Source organism: Debaryomyces hansenii (genome assembly GCF_000006445.2).
Source record: "Debaryomyces hansenii CBS767 chromosome F complete sequence".
In the NCBI taxonomy this organism is placed as follows: domain Eukaryota; kingdom Fungi; phylum Ascomycota; class Pichiomycetes; order Serinales; family Debaryomycetaceae; genus Debaryomyces; species Debaryomyces hansenii.
Genome location: NC_006048.2, coordinates 1,719,450 through 1,743,835, shown reverse-complemented (window position 1 = coordinate 1,743,835; position 24,386 = coordinate 1,719,450). Strand labels below are relative to the sequence as shown.

At 37.5% G+C, this 24,386-nt stretch overlaps 13 protein-coding genes across 13 annotated transcripts; 5 read left to right on the top strand and 8 right to left on the bottom strand. All coding sequences in view use genetic code 12, as the record gives it.

Moving 5' to 3' along the window:
* Nucleotides 1–30: 30 nt before the first annotated feature.
* On the bottom strand, nt 31–3,297 carry DEHA2F20834g (DEHA2F20834p; the record flags this gene model as incomplete). The annotated part of the gene is made up of 1 exon (XM_461254.1): nt 31–3,297. The coding sequence occupies one exon, from the start codon at nt 3,295–3,297 to the stop codon at nt 31–33; it is 3,267 nt and encodes a 1,088-aa protein (XP_461254.2).
* Nucleotides 3,298–3,828: 531 nt separating this feature from the next.
* On the bottom strand, nt 3,829–4,305 carry DEHA2F20812g (DEHA2F20812p; the record flags this gene model as incomplete). The annotated part of the gene is made up of 1 exon (XM_461253.1): nt 3,829–4,305. One exon carries the CDS (start codon nt 4,303–4,305, stop codon nt 3,829–3,831), a length of 477 nt encoding a protein of 158 aa, XP_461253.1.
* A 254-nt stretch (nt 4,306–4,559) lies between these two features.
* On the top strand, nt 4,560–5,699 carry DEHA2F20790g (DEHA2F20790p; the record flags this gene model as incomplete). The annotated part of the gene is made up of 1 exon (XM_461252.1): nt 4,560–5,699. The coding sequence occupies one exon, from the start codon at nt 4,560–4,562 to the stop codon at nt 5,697–5,699; it is 1,140 nt and encodes a 379-aa protein (XP_461252.2).
* Nucleotides 5,700–6,047: 348 nt separating this feature from the next.
* Nucleotides 6,048–9,011, top strand: DEHA2F20768g (DEHA2F20768p; the record flags this gene model as incomplete). The annotated part of the gene is made up of 1 exon (XM_002770816.1): nt 6,048–9,011. The coding sequence occupies one exon, from the start codon at nt 6,048–6,050 to the stop codon at nt 9,009–9,011; it is 2,964 nt and encodes a 987-aa protein (XP_002770862.1).
* Nucleotides 9,012–9,194: 183 nt separating this feature from the next.
* On the bottom strand, nt 9,195–9,554 carry DEHA2F20746g (DEHA2F20746p; the record flags this gene model as incomplete). The annotated part of the gene is made up of 1 exon (XM_461250.1): nt 9,195–9,554. The coding sequence occupies one exon, from the start codon at nt 9,552–9,554 to the stop codon at nt 9,195–9,197; it is 360 nt and encodes a 119-aa protein (XP_461250.1).
* An 89-nt stretch (nt 9,555–9,643) lies between these two features.
* Nucleotides 9,644–10,344, bottom strand: DEHA2F20724g (DEHA2F20724p; the record flags this gene model as incomplete). The annotated part of the gene is made up of 2 exons (XM_461249.2): nt 9,644–10,140; nt 10,200–10,344. 2 exons carry the CDS (start codon nt 10,342–10,344, stop codon nt 9,644–9,646), a joined length of 642 nt encoding a protein of 213 aa, XP_461249.2.
* Nucleotides 10,345–10,496: 152 nt separating this feature from the next.
* DEHA2F20702g (DEHA2F20702p) lies at nt 10,497–13,406 on the bottom strand (the record flags this gene model as incomplete). The annotated part of the gene is made up of 1 exon (XM_461248.1): nt 10,497–13,406. One exon carries the CDS (start codon nt 13,404–13,406, stop codon nt 10,497–10,499), a length of 2,910 nt encoding a protein of 969 aa, XP_461248.1.
* Nucleotides 13,407–13,861: 455 nt separating this feature from the next.
* On the top strand, nt 13,862–14,050 carry DEHA2F20680g (DEHA2F20680p; the record flags this gene model as incomplete). The annotated part of the gene is made up of 1 exon (XM_461247.2): nt 13,862–14,050. The coding sequence occupies one exon, from the start codon at nt 13,862–13,864 to the stop codon at nt 14,048–14,050; it is 189 nt and encodes a 62-aa protein (XP_461247.2).
* Nucleotides 14,051–14,588: 538 nt separating this feature from the next.
* DEHA2F20658g (DEHA2F20658p) lies at nt 14,589–15,749 on the top strand (the record flags this gene model as incomplete). Its single annotated transcript, XM_461246.2, has 2 exons — nt 14,589–14,635; nt 14,936–15,749. The coding sequence occupies 2 exons, from the start codon at nt 14,589–14,591 to the stop codon at nt 15,747–15,749; spliced, it is 861 nt and encodes a 286-aa protein (XP_461246.2).
* A 155-nt stretch (nt 15,750–15,904) lies between these two features.
* DEHA2F20636g (DEHA2F20636p) lies at nt 15,905–17,884 on the bottom strand (the record flags this gene model as incomplete). Its single annotated transcript, XM_461245.1, has 1 exon — nt 15,905–17,884. The coding sequence occupies one exon, from the start codon at nt 17,882–17,884 to the stop codon at nt 15,905–15,907; it is 1,980 nt and encodes a 659-aa protein (XP_461245.1).
* Nucleotides 17,885–18,121: 237 nt separating this feature from the next.
* On the bottom strand, nt 18,122–20,308 carry DEHA2F20614g (DEHA2F20614p; the record flags this gene model as incomplete). The annotated part of the gene is made up of 1 exon (XM_461244.2): nt 18,122–20,308. The coding sequence occupies one exon, from the start codon at nt 20,306–20,308 to the stop codon at nt 18,122–18,124; it is 2,187 nt and encodes a 728-aa protein (XP_461244.2).
* Nucleotides 20,309–20,640: 332 nt separating this feature from the next.
* Nucleotides 20,641–23,772, bottom strand: DEHA2F20592g (DEHA2F20592p; the record flags this gene model as incomplete). The annotated part of the gene is made up of 1 exon (XM_002770815.1): nt 20,641–23,772. The coding sequence occupies one exon, from the start codon at nt 23,770–23,772 to the stop codon at nt 20,641–20,643; it is 3,132 nt and encodes a 1,043-aa protein (XP_002770861.1).
* Nucleotides 23,773–24,213: 441 nt separating this feature from the next.
* DEHA2F20570g (DEHA2F20570p) lies at nt 24,214–24,375 on the top strand (the record flags this gene model as incomplete). The annotated part of the gene is made up of 1 exon (XM_461242.1): nt 24,214–24,375. One exon carries the CDS (start codon nt 24,214–24,216, stop codon nt 24,373–24,375), a length of 162 nt encoding a protein of 53 aa, XP_461242.1.
* Nucleotides 24,376–24,386: the final 11 nt, after the last annotated feature.

The following is a 24,386-nucleotide window of genomic DNA, read 5'->3' as shown; positions in this document are numbered from 1 at the left end:
TGACGTTTTATTAAATATATTAGAAGCTATTTAGTTTAAGTAGCCTTTACAACCAGGAGCACCACATAGACATCTAATACGCTCAGCATCGTTGGTCTCCTTTTCAAACTTATAATCATAAGTCAACTCTTCGTTAGCTTCAATATCACGTAATGCATAAATAACAATTCTCTTCTTACCTTCGACTTTAATGATTTTAGCAGTACAACTTGGATTACAACAGTGATTGATAAATCTAGCTATACCACCTTTTTTTGTGGCATCTACCACTGTATTTTCATCGATCCTAAAGAGATATGACGAACCTATTCCTGTCTTTAAATAACTTCTTTCCCTATGCTCTGCAACTTGTTGACGGATACTCTCACCAACATACTCAATGATCATTTCCTTAGCTGCAATTGGTTCTAAAGCATACAATCCCCAGTTATGAATAGCAGATCTGGCAAATGAAACCGGCTTCTTACGTTTGGTAAGCGCATTTAAGTTTAAAATATCTGTTTCACTTCCAAGCATTTGCTTCTGCGCACTGATATCAGCTGCAAACCTTCTGTTATTAGCTCTATTGACACGAGAACTTTGAATATTATTACTATTGTTGTTTGTTGTAGAATTATTAGCATTCAATTCATCATCATCATGTTGAATAGTTTTAATTGGCTTATGAATCTTACGACGATGGGGGAGATATTCAATTTTATCAGCATCAGGAATCTTCCTATATCCTTCACTCTTGAAAGCACCGCTCTTCGAGTCGAATCGAGAATCCAATGGACCTATGACTTCTAAATCTTCAGAAATCTCTTGGACGCCTGCCTTAGCCTTAATATCCTTCTGCTTCCAAGCCCAGTATTCCATGTTCTTTATATTCGATTCAGATGTTACATCAGCCAATGCCGTTTGAAGTAGTGTGATGTCTTCATCATCTTTGATGATACTTTGTAAGGCATCCAAATCAAGCGGGTCACTAGGAAACCTTGGGACTTCTTCATATACCGGCCGTGGATAATCTTCTGTGGGTTGATAAATTTTATCTATATGAGAATAATCTATGTCTTCTTCACCTTCACTTTCATCCTTTTCTACCTCTTTTTCTTCTGAAACAGCTTCCATATCTTCATCAGACGCTGAATCATACAAGAATGATTGATGCAATTTCGTTTTCTTCTGTTTCTTTTTCAGAGGTTTTTGAATATCTTCCAATTTATCTTCAATATCGTTATCATTACTCACACTGCTAACGGTCGGACTTCGCTCTCTTTTCAATGTTGGAGTTAAAGGAGTAGTTGATCTAGTCGAGTCATCTTCGTCTGATTCATCTGATTCGTGATCATAATTAAGTGCATGTTGCATTGGAATTACATTCTTTTTCGCTTTATTAGCTGAATTCAATCCAGCATTTGGCAAATCCTTCTTCTTTCTAAAGCTTGGTAATATTGCCTGGGGCTTGCTCTTAATAGCAAGAGAAGACAACACATTAGGTTTCAGTTTAACTTGACGTACAGCGTTAGTAACTATAGGTGATGCTGCTTTCTTTGTGGCCAATTCCTTAGCCTTGAGTTCTTCCACCAATTTTGGGTATTTATCATGGCTCAATAAATCAAGAACAACAGGAGCAATGACTCTTTCCCTGATATCTTTAGCTAAGAAGTTCTGAAATTCCTTGATCAACATATTACTTGCTTCTTCCACAACATCATTCTGTTTCCTATTGGATGCAGATAAATCAGTGTTATCATTATTAGAAGTCAGTGAGGAGCTTTCGTTGAAATTTTCGGGTAATGCTAATTCCATAAACATCTTATATTCAAAAAATTTTCTTCCGTCTTCATTTATGAAGCACCTTTCACATTCTTTTATTGAGTTGAATACAACGAAAAACCCAGATCTATCCGGAAGGACTCTCGTCCAATCGTACTTGTTGAGAACCTTTTTAATATCTTGGGATGAAACTTTTCTAGTAGGCACATACTTATCATTTATAAAAATATAAGGACGATCCCTAATGTATTTTCTTAACTCTCTAGGCAAAAATACGCCCGGAATAACTTCGTTATGATGCCTTATTGATAATGTTGTTGTATTAGGTTTGAATCTTGATTCATGTGAAGAATTTGCAGACTCTTGCAATTTCTTTTCTTTCGCTGCCTTTTCTGTTTCCCGTCTCTTTTGATCTTCAATTGCCTGTTGCTTTTTAAGCCGCTTCTTTTCTTCTTCTTCGATTTTAATTCTTGAAATTCGCAATTTATCTTGTGCTACCTTTATTTTATCATCCAATAACTTATTATCGTTATCATTAAGGGCAATTTTTAATTCAGCACCATCTATTTTGGTATGGTTTATTCTGACGTTAGCAATAAACTTCTTCGCAATACGCATAGACTTATCTGGGTTTCCTTGAAATTTGCATGTAGCAATACCTAATGGAACAGCATTCAAAGGATCATTAATAAATTTCAAATCTTTAATTGAATCACCATAACTCTTGAAAAAATTACTCAAATAAACCTCGCTTGTTGTTGATGGTAAGTCCCACACAACGATTTCATTCTGCGGCGGGGGTCCTAAAGAATCTTTATCGTAAATGAACTTTGGTTGTGGCAATTGCTTGAAAGGGAATTTCTTTGATTTTTTATTTGGCTTAAGGAAGTATGCTGACGTGCTTCCAGTACTTGATTTTCTTGGATCAGTGACATCATGGCTAGAAAGTGATTCCCCATTAAACCTAATTTTTTTCTGTTTGGTCTTGCGTTCTGCTTTGGAAAGTGATTTATCTAACTCCGGGTCGTATATCACTTTGTAGTTTCTCTTTGAGTCTATTTCGCCTGAAAATTCAATTTGTTTCAGTAGATCCTGGTGAAGTAAAAGCTGCGTAAAATTGGAATCATTTGGATTCACACCCGTAGTAGCGTCCGTACCGCTTATTGCGTTCGTAGGTGGTATATTATGCTTCTGAGTTCCTGCTGTTGGCAAGTCTCCATTTGTAGAACCATCTATGGTCAATGATTTGGGCCCCACTGGAATCTTTGCTGGACCTGAACTAGACGAGTTTGCGTAAGTACGTGACGACGAATCCGACGAATATGCTGATGAACTTGGCGGTGGAGCGTTTCGACTCGTACCTGAATTGTAATGACGCCCTTTACTCCCGGAATAACTCCCATTTCTGTCATATTGATCACGGTATGAAGAATTATAGGAACTCTCATTATAATCACTATAATAATGTCGTTGTCGATAACCGTTATTTGAATATCCTCCCCCGTAATTCCTCAGTCGATAAGGATTATATGACATGTTTAAACCTATTCTGATCCCTTATTTAAACCTATGCAGTGAATAGCAGTTATAATTCTCTCCTAACTCGGTTTATCTATAACTCTATTATGTCCTGCGGTATCAAGTCTATCTATATACAAAAGGGAGAACTAAGAATAGAATACTTAACAGACAAGTTGTGACTTATTATACTTACTTTCCAGTCTAATAGTCTTATGAACTTGTCAAATACTTATCTATAAACCGTATAAGGCTTTTGGTGATTTTTTGTTTATACTGAAAACTCTGAAGACAGAAAATGCGTCCATATACAGGACAGTACAATCTAAGACGAATGAATTAAGAATATATTGAATAAAAATACGGAGTATAGTAATATATATATAACGTGAAGTGTACGTAATACCGTGGAGATATACGGAGATATCAGACGGCACGAAAACGCTGTCAAACGATGACGACGACAGGTCTAATCTGTCCCAAGCGGGATCATTGGACTTGGAAATGCAATTTTAAACTAACGGACTCAAACTACGTGTATGACGACAATTATTTAGTTCTAATGTGCTTCAAAGGCCCAGAAGAGTGGAGGAAGTTGGTGGAATAATCCTTCTTTCTGAAGTGCTTCTTCTTTGGTTCCTGGACATAGTGATCCCATCCTTGACCCTGGGCAAACCTGATGGCCGCCTCCTTGGTGTCAAAATGCATGTTAGTACCTTGCATGTAGTCAGCGGACGATTGGTAACCAATTAAGTCGTTTTCCCATCTGTTTCCCTTGCCCAACACATCCCAGTTCAATTTCCAGTGGCTTCCGTTATGGTTACTAGATTGTGTGGCTGGCTTGGCCTCTCTGTAAATTCTGACAACTCTCTTGGTTGCCATTTCTTCTGGAGCCCCCGATACTAATTCCTTTGGTCTCTGTACATGATCATATAATTCGGGCATCTTTTGTCTAGCACCACTGCTTAACGAGAACAAACGAGCGCTGTTCACATTCAAAGGTCTGGCTACTTGTCTGAATAACATCTTAAGTCTATGTGCGTATGTTATTGTATTCAATACAGTCAATCTATTGAATTAAAGTATCAATCTAGTATGTCTGGTCTGTTGATAGTAACCAAAATTGATGGAATTCTGGTTGGCTAAAAAAATCCGAGAGCCGGGATTACCCGGAACAAAGCATGTGCCTAGTCACATGCTACCATATGAAATATTTCGGTCGTATTTAGTACCCATAGGAAGTATGGAATATACATAAAACTAGACACGGTGTTTTGCAGATGAGTACGTCCCAGTTGAAGCTATCGCTCAAGGATGTCATACCGACACACCCAGAGCCGTACCCACCGCAATTAATATCGTTCGCAGATTACTTGTACCTGTTGAGCTTGCAGAAGAACCCGGTACTACCTAATCGAGCAGAGATCGCTAGATGCCATTTCTGTGCATATTTGGCAGCAGAGAAATACCAGCGGTCGTTGAAGCTACCAGAGCCGTCTGTGAGGAAGATACCCGTGCAGCCCAAGCTAATTGATAAGTTCTTGGACGATTTTCGGGTTACGTTGTTGAATCAGGAGAGATCGGCCAGTGCTAGTCCCACCACTAGTCCAACAAAGAGACGAACACAGCGAACGCTGAATTTCACCACGCCTACGTCGTCACCATCGAAAATAACGAAGCTATCGCCCATGAAGCACACCACCCCCAAGATCAGCTCTCCGTTGAAGAAGTTGCAGGCGTTGCGAGATCAGGAGCTCAAGCAGGCTGGCCCCGACTCGACACCCGCATCGCTGGACATCAACGACGAAGAATCGATATTTAACCAGAAAGAGGCGTCGGAGGCTTCTGAATCGGTTCCCAATACTCCATCCACACCCACCACAAAGTACGTTAAGCGACAGATCACCATCGCCGACTTCATCTCGTTTGCCAATAATTTCTTCATTCCCGCGTCGATCACCCCCAAGATGGTCGAGTCGTTTGTCTCACACAAGCACAAGTTCACCAAGAAAAACGAATGGCTCCTAGCCTGTGGCATGATTAATGCAGCGTATGTGCGGATCAACCACCAGTTGCTCCAAAAAACCATCGGGGCCAAATCTCAATTCCAGAACCAGCTCTTCCAGTACCAAAAGGGCGGTCTCATGCGGTGGAACATGCTCTTGTGGTGCAATATAATCGAAGACGCCATTAAGGATGAACCATGGATATCGGAGATAGAGCAGAACTATATATTTGGTAAGTCTCCGCTACACGAAGACATAGAGAAGCGAGAAATTGATGCAAAATTAGGACCAGGTTGGGAATTATTCGAGCGTTTCGGCTCAATGTCCCACCCAAATGTCCAGTTTGATTCCGACCCGCAGAACCTCTACCATCATACATGGACAAACAACATCATCTCACAATTGGATAGTTAGATATCTTAGTATTCATTGACAATATACACTAGTATACACTAGGTGCTATAGTCTAGTCATTACCCGGCAATTAATTTTTTGTAACACAAAATAGTTTTTTTTCCAAGCTGCATCTATAACTACTTTAGATAAGTATTTACAACCAACGTTGATTCCTCTTGTTATAGGATTCTTTTATAATAGATTAGAATTTGTATATATTGAAGAAGACTTTTTGGACATTTCTTCATTTAATTTAGAGGTTAAAAATATTAATCGGTAACTGATAGAACACGGTGATATTTACATATTTGCATTTAATTTTGAACCCGAAAGAATCCATTTAATTTAATAAATCTTGATAATATTATGCCTGATATTCCAACAAAGAGAAGATTATCCAATGGGTCTGTTATTGACAATACAAACAAGAGACAAATGCAGTCTTCTTTTGTTCCAGAAGTAGAACAAGAGCTGGATGGGTACCTTTCAGAGGATAGTTCAGATCAGCCAATATTTGACATGGCAGTGGCAGCGAACAGCAACCAGTGGCAAGAAACTATCACAAAGGTCGTGAAGTCTGTTGTATCGATCCAGTTTACTCATGTGAGCAATTTTGATACTGAATCGTCCATAGTTAGTGAAGCTACTGGATTTGTCGTTGATGCCAAAAGAGGTTTGATTTTGACCAATAGACATGTGGTAGGACCAGGGCCATTCTGTGGTTATGTTGTGTTTGATAACCACGAAGAGGCAGTTGTGAAACCAATCTATCGTGACCCGGTTCATGATTTCGGATTTTTGCAGTTCGATGCCAAAAGCATCAAATATATGGATGTCACGCAACTTGAATTAAAGCCCGATTTGGCTAAGGTTGGTACTGAAATAAGGGTAGTAGGGAATGATGCTGGTGAAAAGTTGTCTATTTTAGCCGGGTTCATCTCGAGATTAGATAGAAATGCTCCAGATTATGGTGCCTTGACATATAATGATTTTAACACCGAGTATATTCAGGCTGCAGCTAGTGCATCAGGTGGTTCTTCAGGGTCGCCTGTTGTGAATGAAGATGGTCATGCCGTTGCTATACAGGCTGGTGGCTCTTCTGAAGCTTCTACTGATTTCTTTCTTCCTGTCTACAGACCTTTGAGAGCATTGCGTTGCATCCAAGAATCCCAGCCAATCACTAGAGGTGATATTCAAGTTGAATGGCTGTTGAAACCATTTGATGAATGTAGAAGATTAGGGTTAACTTCCGAAGCTGAACGTATTGCAAGAGAACGTTTCCCAGATAAGATTGGTTTATTGGTAGCTGAATTAGTCTTACCAGAAGGTCCAGCTGATGAATTAATTAAAGAAGGTGATACCTTAATCTCAATCAATGATGAACCAATCTCTACCTTTATTAAGGTTGACGAAATTTTGGACGAAAGCGTTGGCAAGGAATTAAAAGTTGTTATTCAAAGAGGAGGCGAAGAAATAACCCAAACTATAAAAATTGGTGATTTGCATTCTATCACTCCTGATAGATACGTTGATGTTGCAGGTGCATCTTTCAACCAAATGTCGTACCAAGTCGCTAGGTGTTATTGCATCCCCGTCAAAGGTGTTTACATAAACGATGCATCCGGCTCATTTGAGTTCTCAACTTTTGAGAAAACCGGTTGGTTATTAGAAACAGTAGATGATAAGCAAACTCCAGACTTGGACACTTTTATTGAAGTGATGAAACAAATTCCAGATCGTCAAAAGGTTACCATAACTTATCGTCATGTTTCCGATTTACATACTGAAAGTATTCAAGTAATCTATATTGAAAGACATTGGCAGTCTACTTTCAGATTGGCTGTGAGAAACGATAAAAGTGGTTTATGGGATTTCACTGATATTCAAGATAAACCATTACCCCCATTAAAGCTTGAACCTCAAAATGCAAAGTATATTAACATTCCATTTGAAAATGAAGAGAAGCAAGGTTGCGCCTCTTTGGTAAAATCATTTGTTCAAGTTAGAACTGTTGCTCCTGTCCCAATGGATTCTTACCCTTACCGTAAGGAAATAGGTTATGGGGTTGTTGTTGATGCTACGAATGGTTACGTATTAGTTTCTAGAAGATTCGTCCCTCATGACATGTGTGATATATTTGTCATTTTTGCTGAGTCGGTAGATATCCCTGGTAAAGTTGTATTTTTGCATCCTAATCAGAATTATGCAATCATCAAATACGATCCTAAGCTCGTTTTAGCTGATGTACAAGCTCCAAAATTTAGCGACAAGCCTTTAAAAAGAGGTGAAAAGTCGTTTTTTGTTGGTTACAATTACAACTTAAGACTTGTTACTGAGGATGTTAAAGTTAGTGGTATCTCGTCGCTTAATGTCCCTGCCGCTTCATTATCTCCTCGTTATAGAGGAACTAATTTGGAGTGTGTTCTTTTAGATAGTAAGTTATGTCAAGAATGCGACTCTGGTGTTTTGGCCGATGAAGATGGTACCTTACGTTCTTTCTGGTTAAGTTATTTAGGTGAAAGTAACTGTGACCAAACAACGGATAGAATGTATAGGATGGGGTTGGATGTCACTGACGTCTTAGATGTAATTAACAAATTGAAGGATAATGAAATTCCTGTTGATTTGAGAATATTGGACGCCGAATTTTCTTCTATCACAATTTTACAAGGTAGAACTAGAGGTGTACCACAAAAATGGATTAATGAATTTGAAAAAGTTTGCCATGATGAGTTAAAGTTCTTATCTGTTGAAAGAGTTGCAGCTGCAAAATTAAATCAAACTCCTAATCCATTGAAGATTGGTGACATCTTGTTATCTGTTAATGGATCTATTGTTAAAACCATGAGAGATTTGAAGATCATGTATAACAAGCCAAGTTTAGATTTCAAGATTATCAGACTGAAAAAAGAAATGGATATCACCGTTCCTACTGTTGAGACAACAAGCTTGAATACGTCACACGTTGTGTTTTGGTGTGGTGCTATTTTACAAGCACCTCACCATGGTGTACGTCAATTAATGGAAAAGATTCCAAGTGAAGTTTATGTCACTCGTAAGAACTCGGGTGGTCCTGCTCACCAATATGGTATTGTCACCAATAGTTTTATCACTCATGTTAACGATAAAGAAACTAAAAACTTGGAATCATTCATGGATGCTATAACGGACATTGCCGACAATACCTATATTAAGTTAAGATTGGTATCTTTCGATAACGTTCCAGTTGCAATCTCCGTGAAGACCAACTATCATTACTTCCCAACCGCAGAATTGAAGAAGAACAAAGAAACCGGTGAATGGAAAGAAATCGAACACAAAGAAAAATAGCTTACTGGTAGTTAGTCTATAGCTTTAATAGTAGTATCTATTAATGAAAATCTGTAAATTATTTAATATATTACTATCTAAGTTTATATATACAAGCAAAATTAACCCAAGTAGTGAATATATTTTAACATTTACCTTCTATAGTACATGAGCCAATAATATTCTTTATTATGGAAGTATTCATTATAAAGAATTCTTCAACTTCTTCAAATGACCACCCTTATCGGTAACTGGGACGAAAGAGTCTAATTGACGAATAGAGTTAGCACTAAAACCACCATTTCCGTGGTTTCTTCCAGCTTGTTTTCTCTTGAACCCGTTTCCAGTTTTAATAAATCTCTTTGCGGCTGCTTTATGAGTTTTCATCTTATTTCTGGTTTGAATTAAGGTGTTAATTGTTGGCTTCTTGCCAAATATTATTCTTGTGGCTGACTGAAATAAAGACCCATACATTTTTAAGTACAACTTAGAAGCTAGCCTGTTTAGAATAGAAAGAATACTACCCTTTGGATTGTAGTAGGTTGAATTTTGATCTTTCTTCATGAAAAAAGTGAAAAATGGTACACGCACTATACAGTACTACCCTTCAGTGATACACTATATGGCCATAATATATACTATATATGCTTGATCTATTCTTCGTCGCTTGATGAGTAGTCACCTAAACCCTGTAGTGTGTTGGATTTCGTATTAGTACGTTCGATTGTAGTTGCATCAGGTCGTATTACTTCTGGTGTTGACTTATTACTAGACTTATCATTAGATACAAGAACAGGTGAGTTTGCCAGCTCTTTGGCCGGTTTAATCGAATCATCACTTTTCTCTGTTTCGTGTGTTACTTTTGAATAGATCTCTAGCTTTCTTTTCTTCAAAATTATTGACGATTTAGTAGGTATTTCACCAGCAGACAAAGTTGAAGTAGTAGATAACGACTTCGGAATAGGCTTTTGTTGAGTTTTCTTCAAGTTTCTATATAAGTTCAACTTTTCGGCTTCTGCCTTAAGGCTCTGTTGTTCCTTTTCTCTTTCATTCTTCTTTAGTTCGTCGTAAAATTTTGCAGACTTCTCATCTAATTTATATGAAGAGTTTTGACTCTCCAATTGCTTTTGATATTCTAGATGTTTTTGTTCTGATATATGTATATTAGTATTTCTGAATTAAACTCTGTGTAAGGTTAAGATAACATACCTTTACTTTCCTTTAATTGTTCATATAATGATTTCCGTTCTGGTTCTTCTTCGAGCGTATGCTTTTCGTTGGCCTCTTTTGCCTTTGCAAGCTGTGTTTCAAGCTCTGAAGCATTTAAGCTATTCTCACTAACAAAATCAGGCATAGGTATATGTTGTAAAAGATGATAGTACTAATTTGTTAAAGGTAAAATATCAACAGTTGTACTCAATATTTTCTGCTTTTGCGATAAAGGCTACATATAAACGCTACAATTTTTATACGAACAAAATCTCTAACTTATTTTTCTATGACTACTTAATTATATTGAGCAAAATAACGAGGTTCATCAAAAACATGATATCTATGGCCTCTAACACCATCGCCTCTAAATAATTCGGGCATTCTTAAATCCTCTTCAATATCATTTTCATCAACGAAATTGTTACCATATAAGAAATCTGCGTCATTTTCTGATTTTTCGTCTTCACTTAATAACTTGAACTTTCCGATTTGCAATTCAGTATCAGTGATGGTAGACCTTGATATTCTCGCATATGCGACCTTCTTCAAATCTCTGAACAAAATGTATTCACACCATCTATCCCAATCGGTACTGTCAATGTCATACATTCTTGACTTTTCACTTACATAAGTATTGTAGTTACCTTCATGAGGATTTGTAACAAGGTAACTCAATAAAACAGCAGGTCTTGGAGAGCCACTCATTATTTCTTCAAGGGCCAAACTTTGTAATCTACGATCTTCTTCATCTTCCTCTTGACCAGAATGGAAAACAAGCACATCCACCAATTCGCCGTAAATGTCTAAGGTAGCATGAATAGCTGGAGCTAATTCACCAACAGGGCTAGGCAATAAATGATGGGTTGAATTGATGATAGGGAATTTAGATAATAATGCAGCACCCCAGGTATGTTTATTTGGACCTGGGCCATAGTCGGCATACATTCCTAAATCTTCAGCTATCGTTTGAGTGAAATCACGGTTACCACCGATCAAACGTTGTGTATCACTTTCTAATAATCCAATTATATCAACTTCTGCTTCCCTTATTAAATCTCTCATTCTTATTTCACTAGACCACATGTCGTTATCTAAACCAAAATGAACACACCAAATACCCGCAGTAAACGATTTTGAGGAGGCATTATAAGGTTCATAGCTTTCACTAGGATATCTCTTGAATGTGATAGCAATTGACAATGCTAACAATATGGATAATATACTTAAAGCTTGTTTAAATAATCTCGTAGCAACAACCTTTGCACGAGTGATATGGGTATTCTTGTTTCTCAAATTATAATTGTAAACACCACATAAAATCATAATAAAAGAAATAGATAAAATTATATCAGTTCTTTCTCTCAATAATGGTCCACCAGGAACAAATGCATATGCAACAATCCAGATACTAGCCAAAGCGATTATAATTTCAAAAAAGAATGCAAGCGAAAACAAAACGGCTGGATTGTATCCAACAGTAGATTGCCAAATTATTGGTGATATGGAAGAAATGTAAAGGGAATAGACACACGCACCAGCATAACCAGTCCATCCTTCATATTTGTATAAGACAAATGCACTAACACCACCAATAACTACGTTGTAGAATTTACCACTCAACATATTAGCGGGCAATTTAATTGAAAGTATAATACCTATAATTATAGCTCCGAAGTTAAAAAGGGCACCAGTTATTGGAGTTGGTCCAGTAATAGGGAAACCGCTCCAAGTCCATAATGTCAATGTTGATGAATCACTTAAATACGACTGAATTGAAAAATAATATCCGCCAAAACCTAAGGCCGCTAAGAAAATTGAACCCCCCGTTCTTTGAGAACTTACCTTGAATGTTGTTGAATGTAAAGATGGTGTCAAAAAAGCAGATGCTAAACCAATAAAGATACCGGCATTATTATAGCCACCATTTTCCTTGTGCATAATAGGCCAAATAGGATTATTTGAATAGGATGCAAATTTCACGACTGAAGTAGCTAAGAGACCGATAAGAAATGCAATTGCATGTGCATTAAACTTTTTAGGTTGGTTTGATAATGACCAGGATTCACCAACAAAAGCAATAACGGCAAATGATGCACCAGCAGAAATAGTTAATAACCTCTCCGTAGGTTCTTCGACTTTGTATGCTCCAATACCGAGCAACACTGCCAAAGATCTCGCAATGAATGGAAATCTACTGAAAAAGTTTCTGATGAAAGGTATCACCAATAACAATGGTGCAACAAAGAACAAAACTATAACAGCCTCATATCCTGAGATACCCATGTGCCATAATGGAAAGTACCAAACACACAACAACAATGAAGTGACAACAGACCAGAACATAAATGCATTAGTACTACTGACAAGAAATTCAACAAACGTGAATTCATCGTTTTCCAACGCCGTCTTGCTGTCAGCTTTTGGTGTTGTAACTGATGCAGCCGCTGGTGCAACAGATTTCGAGGTGGTGGTGGTAACAAACTCAATTCCATCACCGTAGAGCACAATCTCCATGTCGGCAAAATCAATCACCGACCACACGTCAAACCCGACATCCAACAAGATCAATGCCCACTCGAAATACGCATAGACCGAGTACGCGCCCGCCCTCACATGGACCTTATGCTGGATAAACCAATAGACCAAAGGCACCAACATGGAAAAGAACGTCAACGCAGTAAAAGCCCTTCCTCTACGAACCTTTGACCCCTTAGGCGAAAGTTTGGTGATACACACCGTCCATGGGATCGTAAGCACAATATAACTGATCATGAAAATGTCGTGCCAATCATGGTCATCTGTCGACGTAATGTAAACCCATCCCCCACAAGTAAATGTCCTTATCACCCCCGACAAAAGCCCCAAGTACGGAACCACCGAGTTCTTCTTGTACAATCTGATGAAGTTGAAGAGTAACAACAAGAACCGAGGCCCCGATGTCACGGCAATCAAAATCTGGAAAATAGACCTCTCAGGATACCTATCACCAATAGTCGCCGACACACTAGGAAACCACTCATCGGGATACCCAAAAGACGAATTCTCTACAATCTTATGATAATGTAACCAACATCCCACCACCAAAGCAGCTAGGAAAGCCGAATAGGCAAATATCCCATGAGCGTACGCTATCAAGCTCGCATTGAACCTTAAAATAACAGTTTTATCGCTTCCCTTACTTTCGTTTGTAAGATTCTTGCTCATTGTCTTCGTACCACGCAATATCGCCTTCTAAACCTATACTTACAGTTGCAAGACATACTCCATTTCAACACTATAACAATAAGATGGGCCTGAAATAATCACATGACTTACGTCCGCTTCGCTAACCAAAAAGTGAAAAATCGTGTCCTTACCACGTACCTGGTATAACCAGTTAAAATTCACCATTTATAATGAGAGATATGAAGTATCGATAGATACAGATCAATACCAGAGGTAGTTATACGTCAAGATGAGTATGTATAGACCGGAGACGCAGAAGAGGAAGCGATGCGAGTGGAGATAGAAGAGTGGAGAGCAATTGGAGACCGAAACGGAGTACTAACACGATTGTAGGTTTAAGTGACTACGAGAATCATAAAAGGCCAGAATTGGTTTCGTTTGATGATATTGACTACGAAAAGTTCCCTGACGTGCAACAGGCGAGAAAGTCAATGATGAGAGAACAGTGGATCAGAACATACTCGTTGAGAGTGACCCACGAGGCATTGAGAAAGTGCAAGCAGTACCACGGTGAAGATGCGCAAAAGAACTGCAGACCTTTGGTGTTGAAGTACATGAAGATGCTTGAATCCTACCCATTGCAAGGCTACTTGGGCTACCAAAAGAACGATCCATCCCAATAGACGTCGCAGCTTGTGCGGGCGATGGCTACTATGCATATTTAACCATACATTCATTAAAGATACATCGTTTTTTTAACCGGCAACAACTCCTTTGTGGGACTACAATCCACGTCGGACACTCGCCATAACTCATGCTGGCACTTCAGTAGACAGTTATACGCCACGTCTACGTGCTGGACGGTTTTTTCTACTATTTCATACAACTCGGGGCCACCACTCCGGTTATAACGCTTATATACGGCGTTTCTTCTACATACATTTGTTTATTAATACTACATTTACCATATCAGCTCTGTTGTCCCCCATTCGACCCCTGTTTGTAGCCTGTATGGGTCCCCATTACCATCGACTCCAGTCCCTATAGAGCTGTGGATCTAGGAAAAAATGCGGTCGTGTGTTTACCACATTCCTCAACCAATGAAATGTTTTCAGCGGCCTAAAGTCGAATTCCGATTTTGTTCGAACTGGTTAGGTGTTTAGGTTGATTTTAATAAGCTGTTTAGTATACTTAAAGTTTATTTAATCTGATAATTGGAATATGTTTCGTTTAGGTGCCAATCAAGTTGCCCGTACTGCCGGTGCAAGGTATGTAGTGAGTTAGATAGTGGTGACGATTCAAGGATACAGACGAACTGAAAAATGATTATGTCCAGAGTTGAAGAATTCGATAAACGTGAATTGATGAGTGATGGCGGAAGATAGGTTAACGGGAATGGGGGAAAGATGTTAGAACAAGCGTCTGGAGGTGTACAATTGGAAAAAAAGGGGATATTTTAAGGAAGGATACGTCCAGTTTTTGTCGGATGTCCTAGGAGAACAGGAGTCACAATGAATATAATACATACCCACGAAGGGATCAATTGAATTAATACTAACTATATCTAGAAATTATGCTACTTTGCGTGAAATTGAAATGCGTCTTAAGTCCATTAAGAACATTGAAAAGATCACCAAGACCATGAAGATTGTTGCTTCTACCCGTTTAAACAAGGCTCAAAGAGCCATGACTGCTTCCAGAGTGTTCAACAAGTCCGATTCTGAATTCTACAAGAACGCTGAACCAGAATCCAACGAAGCCGAAAAGACTTTGTTAGTTGTTGTTTCTTCCGATAAGGGGTTATGTGGTTCTATCCACACGCAAGTCGCCAAGGCTGCTAGAAAGAGACTCGAAGCTTTAGGCGGTGCAGTTGATGTTGTTACCGTTGGTGAAAAGGTTAAGGTCCAATTAATGAGAACCCACAGTGAAAAAATGAAATTGACTTTCAGTGGTACCGGTAAGGAAGCACCAAACTTCCACGAAGTCGCTTTAATTGCTGATGAAATTCACAAGTTAGGTAAATACGAAAACACCGAAATCGTCTACAACAAGTACGTCAGTGGTGTTTCTTTCGAACCATCTGAATTTTCTGTTTACGCTTCTGAAGCCATCGAAAAGGCCCCAGGTTTATCCAAGTATGAATTAGAAGGTGAAGGTGTATCTGACACCTTAGCTGAGTTCTCTTTAGCCAACTCTCTTTTAACTGCTATGGCTGAAGGTTACGCTTCTGAAATTTCTGCCAGAAGAAACGCTATGGATAACGCTTCTAAGAATGCTGGTGATATGATTGACTCTTACTCTATCTTATATAACAGAACCAGACAAGCTGTCATTACTAATGAATTAGTTGATATCATTACTGGTGCTTCTTCATTAGAATAGGTTTGTCCTCTCTTCATGTTTATTTTTATTTCCATTATTAATTAGAAGTTTACTCATCAAAACAAAAGAAACAATAAACGTCTTATGATTTATTAAATTAATCTGTATTTTTTGTATAAATAATATTACAAAGCTCCTTATATATATAGTATCTATCAATCGACTTTAATAGAGCCATAAATCTTCTTGATAAACAATAATCCTGTCAAAGTACCCGCTGATCCGCATGCAACGCCGATCAAACAACTAGTTAATGCCATATAGGAAAAATATAACAATGCACTAACAAAGTCGTTCACGTTCAAGTAACATACGAAATAATACACCGAATAAGCAAGAATGTACCACCCTATACTAGATCCAACATTGAAACATAACCACTGCCAGTTAGGGTTATTATAGACCGCGATAGAAAGATATGTTGCAATAATGGTAGATTCTGCAATTATGACAATCAATATGATAGCTGTCAATAATAAAAACCCGTACATGTAATAAAAGGTAGTTTTCTCTAACCAGACAGAATTAAAAATAAATAGCAATTCAACATAGACAATGCCAAATGGAATTAAGCCAAAGATTAATACACTAAAGACTGGATTTAGCAACCAAGAAGACTTTTTCTTAGCTCTGAATTTCTTATCGTCGTTTTCTCTCTTTTCCCCACTATTGGTTAAGAGGAACGATTTATTATGAAACTTATGCTTATTACCATAATAACCACCAATAATACCTAATGGAAGTTCTATAATGAAGAAAACTAACAACAACACAATAATAGTTCCAAATGGTAATGCAGTTGAGGCATGTTTTGCCCACACAAAAAAGTTCAAAAAGAACACAATGGATAAAATCAAACTAGGTAAAAATCCACTAAATAAAATCGACGATACGAGTGTCTTTGACTTGTTATACTCGGAGTTCAAATAATCATTATTGAATATTTTATGTAAGATAATTCCACAGAAAGATGGGATAATTCCTGAAACAACGAAGAAGGTTAAAGATATCGAAAAAAATGCTCCCTGATGACTATTGAAAAATTTATTCGAAGACAAAGAGACTCCCATACTAAACTTCGAATTAATAACAAATATCACAATCACACCAATAGTTGCAATAATTAACTGGATCCCACTAGCAACTAAAACCGAAAGAAACAACGGAAAATTTGGTCTCTTAGTGATATCGTTAGATAAACTCTTCCATGAAGAGTTCATGGCAGCATCATAATCGGTAGTTGGCAAGCTTGGAGAATTGGCCTGAATATCGGATTTCAAAACTCTCAACAAAACAACAGCCACAATTAATGATACTAAAAACAATAATACCATTGAATTGATCAAAGAAAACCAATGAATCTGATTACTTGAAGAAGTTTCGTTTTCATAGTATAAATCCCAGCGTGAATTATAATCTATGGTATTATCTTCACGCCAATACACAGAATAGGTGTAGGGAATAACAGTTTTTTGTGGCATAATTTGCTGATTAGAATCCCTTTCAAATGTAATAGCAAAATTATCATAATTCTTAGATGACCCAGGACATTCTTCATTACTCACACTCTTAGGATAGACTTCAAAGCCAACGATAGAATTTAATTGCGGGTTCGTTGGATCCCTATGATATCTAATGACTATCATAACATGATTGTAAATGTAGCTGATCTTATCTTTGGTGAACCCTAAAGGAAATCCAGCTGCATAATATTTGTTATTACGATTTCCGGAGACAAATGTAGTTGCACCAGGCAATCCATCGACTAACCAGTGAACCACGTATCCATTTTTAATCAAAGTATCTGCTTTAAGCATACCAGATTCTTTAGATACTAAATCACATAGTCTCATACACGACATGTCAACCCCAAATTTCAAATCGTACTGACTTTTCCATAGCCTATCACCTCTTAAAATTTCTCCTAAAGAAAGATGAACAGACTCTTTTGGGGGGCATACAAAAGGCAAATCTTTATAACCATAAGGCAACTGTGTATTGTCTGACTCTACCTTATTAACAATCAAATCTACCTGGTCGCCGTGTCGATAGTATGTCGGTGAAAATCCCAAATCAATCGCACATACGTAATGTATACATAGCAATAAGACAAGTGGAATACAAATATACCTCATATTTTAATCAATAATTCAAAATACAATATTCACTTGAGTATAAATATATCCTAGTCAGACACTTCCTCTGTGGTACTATAGATGCCCTAAATAATGACTGTACTCTTAAAAATATTAAATAAATATTTGTTCTTTAAAGATTCTATTTTTTTGTTTACGATACAAAATCGAGATCAACACACTGCTACAAAATTGCGAAAAAATTATGTACTAATTATATTATACACTTCGAATAGTCTATTTATCCTTCAAGGATTCCATTGCCTCGCGAATTAAATAATTTCCTTTTGGATCCAAATTTAATGCAATGGTAAACTCTTTTATGGCCTGAAATTTATCGTTTTGAATATTGTACAATTGTCCCAACAAGAAATGGACAGAAGCTTCATCAGGAGCCAAATCTTTTAAAACCTTGAAATAATGAAGAGCCTGTTGGAACTGTTGCATCGAGAATAATAATTGCGCCTTTTTGAATATTGGTAATGGATTTAATGGCTGAAGTTTATTTGCCAATTCATATTGTCTTAAGGCCAAATTATTCTTACCTACTTTCTCAAGAACCATTCCGACGCAACATATCAAGATTACATTGATAGGATTGATTGAGACAGCTTTGCGGAAATGATAGTCTGCTTTCTGGTAGTCACCAAGGTTGATATAAACCATTCCAATACCGTATAATGCATTGTAGTGTCTCGAGTCGATTAGTAAACTGATACGGAAATTCTCTAAGGCCATCTCGTAGTTATCGTTACCAAAATATTCGTGGCCCTTCAATGTGTAAGCATAAATGAAGCTTTCATCGAATTTAATAGACTTGTTAAAACATTTTATAGCTTCGTCGGGTTCTCTAGTCAAGGAAAACAAATTACCAATTGTACACCAAGTTATTGGAGAATGAGGATCTAAATCATGTAATTCATTTGCGAGATAAGTCAATTCAACCTTTTTATGCAAATGCCACAATAACGTAGAGTAGTATTCCATATCTTCAAGTCTTGTTCTATCTAATTTCCTTAGTTTAACAAAGAAATACTCCGATTGTTTATAATTTACAATTTCATAATGCAATCTTCCCAACTTACTCAACACCCAGGGACTTTCCTTCTCCTTCTGAGGCAATGACTCAAGGATCCTGATAGCTTTGTAACAGTCATATTTACACATACTTTTGAAACCCTTAGAAAATACCATGTAAAGTCCTAACAAATAATTATCGCCTAATTCAATTTCTTTATTAGCCATAATACTCAATGGTGCTTGGTGATTCTCATTATTGGTGTGAGTGTTGGCAGAAAAACTATTAGGACTGTTTCTTTTCAAGCTACCACGCACAGCTGTTCGCTTGTTAAGATTATTAGTATTTATGTTAGCTGGTGCGTTATTATCTGTAGGTTTATTGTTATTAGGTTGGGAAATCAATCTGGAAGTTATCTTAGAGTAGGTGCTTTCCCGTTTAGTTTGTCTTGCATTGGGATCTATGCTTAATGAACTGGTTGTGTCTATTGGAAAGCTTGGTTTGGTGAATTCAAATCGATTAGTTAGGGGTTCATTGTTTCCAGCTTTTCTTAAAGGTGCATCGGGAACACTCGGTACTGTCACTCTTGGGGTAGATATCGGATTACTGAAACTATCGTCTGCTAGTAAATTTGAATTTGATTTATTACCATTTATATTATTAGGATTTGCAATCGTATTATTGGTATTAGTCTCATTAGCCAGAGTGGTAGCAGAGAACGGATTGGTTATATTATTCCCACTCATATCATTTAGTATTTTAAGACTATCTTTTTCTTTAATTTGTGATTGATAATCACTATTGAAAACCAGGTTTGACTTATAGATTGCTTTGACCTTGACATTGACGCCTAACTTACATAACTCCTGGAATGCTTCATAGTCAAACTGATTATATTTTAAAGCTTCTCCATAATTAAGAGCACTATTCTTAGTATCACCCATTCCCTTATACAAATCCCCTAATAGGCGATAAATGGTAGACAGATCAGGAAGAATTGATCGAGAATTTTCATAGTTGTATCTCGATTGGGGCGTCGTAAAATACGCTGGATTGAATTTATCATCCTGATAGAATGAAGATGTTTCATTATAAAGATAGCTTATCTTAAGCAACTGAAAAATCCCTTCCTTGTGCTTTTTCAATTTCAAACACAGTTTCGCATACATAAAGCTGCAACCCAAATGGTCCGATAAATTGCTGGATTTGTTATAGCATGATTTATACCTTTCTCTCTTAAACAATGTTAGACAATAAAGGTATATAGAATCTAGATTTTCAGGATCATCAGCTAACAATCTTTCACAGGCAAACTCTGCATTTGAATAGTTGAAGTGATCTAATGAATGAATTATGATCGACCTTAGATGCTGTTCAATGTAGGATTGATCCGGTTGTATTTGCATAACTTAATATCTTCAACCCTCTATTTATATTACCCACAATAAGCAAGTACAACGTCAATTATTAAAGGTGTCTCTAACTAATACTGCTATATTTGTGTTGACTATTTTGTTACAAATAAAAACAATTTACGGGGATTTCGAAATCTTCATTACGCTCACGTGAGGACTGCTTTATCTGTTAAACAAAAGTAGTATACATTAAAGACTATATGTTACAATATTAATTTTATCACAGATTAATGATTAGAATATCAAATAAAAATTAAAGAATAATATCAACGAAAAAAAATCATGGGAGTCAATAAACATAAAAAATCATTCAAACTAAACCTTCATTTCTTAGGCGTAATAACAAACGTATGATTACCCGAACCATCATTGCTATATGCCAACATTTTTTCTGAATTGTTTCTCTTCTTTGATGATCCACTTATAATTCTACCATTGCTATATGGATGCTTCGGAGTGATTTCTGAATTGCTGGATTGGGAATCATTGTAATAGTCTAAATTAGGTCTCAGGTTCAGGTTCAGGCTCAGTTTTGGAGTACCAGAAGAAGATCCAGTATTACCACTATTAGTCAGCTTAGGCGAGAATACTCCTGAAGCTAATAAATAAGGGGAAGCAAATCCAGTTTGTGATACTTGAGGAGTGGAAGGTCCCTTGTAATTCTTAGCTGAGGTATCAACAGTTAATTTTGGAGCTGAGTTATGTGCAGAAGACAAAGTAGATTCATCAAGTGAATCGATCATGGGAGAATTCTCGCCAGACGTATTACTGAACTCATTCACGAATTGAGAATAATAGCTATCCAGCAGTTCATTGTTCTGTCCATCTCTTCCGAACCCCTTCTCTCTCAATTCCTCATCCTTTAATTTTGTTTCTTCTCTTGCTTTAGCAAGCAATTCTTGGGCCTTATTCAATGTAACAGTAGGAGTAGAACATGAACTTACAACTGGTACTGTATCATCAATATCAATTGTAGAAGTCATTAAGGCCTTGAGCCAGCCTCTCATCTCTTCCTGAGAATCAACTGCAAAATAATGAGTCTTTGGTTGAGTGAAGGTTAAGCCCTTTCTAAAACCAGGTGCTGGTGGTACCAACTTAAAACAATATCTACCAAATCCAGTAGATGATGCATATAGCGCAATATATTTATCATTGGCAACTGCATTCTCATTATCAGTGCTTACAGGTAAAACTTTATGCGCAGTGATATCAATCAAACCTCTTTCACGCTTATCACGCAACGAGGTAAAGTACAGTAACCTCGTGCCATGAAGTGTGAAGTATCTTGATCTCCAACCTAAGGTACTACCAGACTTTTTGGCCATCCAACCACTAAAAGTAGCTGTTTTAATAGCCTCATCAGGGGTGATTTCTCTAATTCCTTCAGTAAAGGCGGAAGTTTTCAGTTTTTTCAGATTCTTTAAATTACGGAAATTCTGGGTAGACGCTGTTCTCAATGTCTTAAAACGCGATACTTGGTTCGTTTCCGATGCTGACCTCTTTTCCTCGAGTTCTTTTTTAGGCTTTTCATCAAGATTATAAGTCATCGATCTCAGCTTTTTAGGAGACAAATTAACATTATCAATATCCACGAAGTGTTTATTAGGGGATAAGCTGAAATATTCACTCTGTCTCTGTGATTTCGGTGTCGCATCAACGTTACTGAACATCGATTTCGTAGGTGACTGAATCATAGACTTTCTCTTTTCCTTCTTTGGAGTTTCATCCTTGTAAAGATTCTTCGAACTTAACTTGTCTCCTTCATTAGCAGCCTTATTAAACAGGAACAATGATGAATTCCTTCTGTGGCCTGAAATATAAGACGAATTTCTGCGGTGGTCCCTTGTTGATGCTGCGGAAGCATTTCTATTGTGGCTGTTGACTGATTGTTCATAAATCGATGACGATGGTCTACTAGTTCCTGAAATGCCTAAGCCAGAGCTCGATGCATTCGTACGTGTCTGATATAAACCTCCTTGTTCTGCTGGCGAATTTTGCAAATTAGGGCTTCCACCAAATTTATAGCTTTGATTCAAAGGACTGGCGCTTGGTGGTTCTGGTGCCTTTCTAGGTGACATGAAAGATAAATCACTTCTACGTTTAGCGATAGGAGATGTAGTATCTCCATATGCACTTGGGATATTTTCCATGGATTGTGACCTCTTTCTTTCGTGTCCTTTTTGCAAATCCCGCGTATTGTCTCTCTTCGATGGGGTTGAAGATACTAAATTAGCTGAAGGCATTAGTTGAGTCTGAGACTTGCTGTAAGTTGTGTTGTTGGTATCTTCATCAGAGTTGTTAGGAAACGAATGTAATTTGTAGGGAGACGAATTTTTAGAATCTGTAGGGCTGGCAATATCTTCCGAATCTGATAAATCTTGAATAATAGAATTCTTGTTCTTATCTCTCTTATGGGCCGATTTAGCATTCGAATTACCGCCATTCTTGGCTTTCGCCGATAATTGCTTCAATTTTTCAATTTCCTTATAGACCTCAAACCTAGTTCCAAAGGAGTCAATATCTAACTCTTTCAAGTAAGTTAAATCTAATTCGAATAAAATTGCCCCTGTTATCTTATGTCTAGCAAATTTACCGGCAACATCCATATCAAATCCCAATATTATAGCAAAATAAGACGAGACTTGTTTCGGTGTCCATGTATCAGCCTCCGCTGGATCTAAATTCTCTGTTAATGAATCTCTTGATATTTTACGCAGATGGTGATTTGCTGTCTGATTTGGGGTGCTTGTATTACTGGTATTCTGCTCGTAGAGATTTGCATTAGTACCAGGTGGAGCAGAAATACCGCCATCAGATTCCGTACGGAGTTCTTGCAAAGCCTTATCTATATCACTCATGGTCTTATGCACAGACGACTTGCCGGTCTTTGGTTCGTGACTAAGATCAAGTGCTTTTTCATTGACATCGTCATAATTATCGTTGAATTTACTACGTAATCCACTAGTAGAACTCTTGTTAAAGCCAGTATCCACGTCTTGTTCCACTTGACGGTCAAACTCTGGTTTACCGTTAGTCCCGATACTATCGTTACCATCAAGACTATCTTCTCCCCTGGAATCGTTAGTGGAGCCATTTCCACTCATAAGCGTCATATTCTGCATCGAATCCGCAATCTTACTCAATGTGGTGGTGTTTGGCGAGTTGTTCTTACTTCCCTTCATCACTCGCCTCGACCGCGACCTCAATAATGGATGTTCTGGCCTCTGGTTTTGTAATATCTGCGTGAACCCCTTAGGATATAACCCTACCTCTTCTGTCAACAAGTTTTTTCCCATATACCATCCATCGTTGTATTCGCTATCATCTGCCAATACCTCCACTTTATCACCAATCTTCAAGCTCAACTCATCCCCTAATCTCGCGTTAAACTGCTTTATACATAAATAAACTGACCCAGTAACCGTATGATCTTCACCTTGGTCCATATTGTTCATTTTCTCTCTTCTATGAAATTATTGTGTTATCGTTATCGTTCGTGTCGTATTACTTATTGCCGTGTTTCAAATCCCGATTTTTTTGATAATTCAACTTCTATTACACTCTATGTGTTCTTTTAAGCTAACTATCCTATACGTGAGTCTTTCTTGCCAGTATATTGAATTTATTCCTTGCTAGCCGCCGTCGTTGTAACTTGTTTTTATTTCATGTTGGTATGAATTCTAGGTCTTTTTTGTAATGACGCATGTCGCGCATGTCGCATGGTGAAGCAAAATGTCGTGCGTCTAACGGCTCTTTGTGTCATGTGATATTTAATGCTATTACGAAATATTTGATACAGAGGGGTCCAGAACATCAAATAGACCTTGAAAGGACGAGGTAAGTGTTTATACGAATTAATTCTACCAAAATGGGGTCTGAATCATCTTACTTGACACATGGTTATTTTATACAGACTTGCGACCTCTATGATGACTTATGGTGTTATTGAGCCAGTATTGGATGATTGGCATAGGGTACAGCACAAAGAAGGCTGGTATTTTTTATGTGCAGTACCGATATGGCTATTAGATAATAGAATAAGAAGTAGCAGAATATAATGATTTTCAGC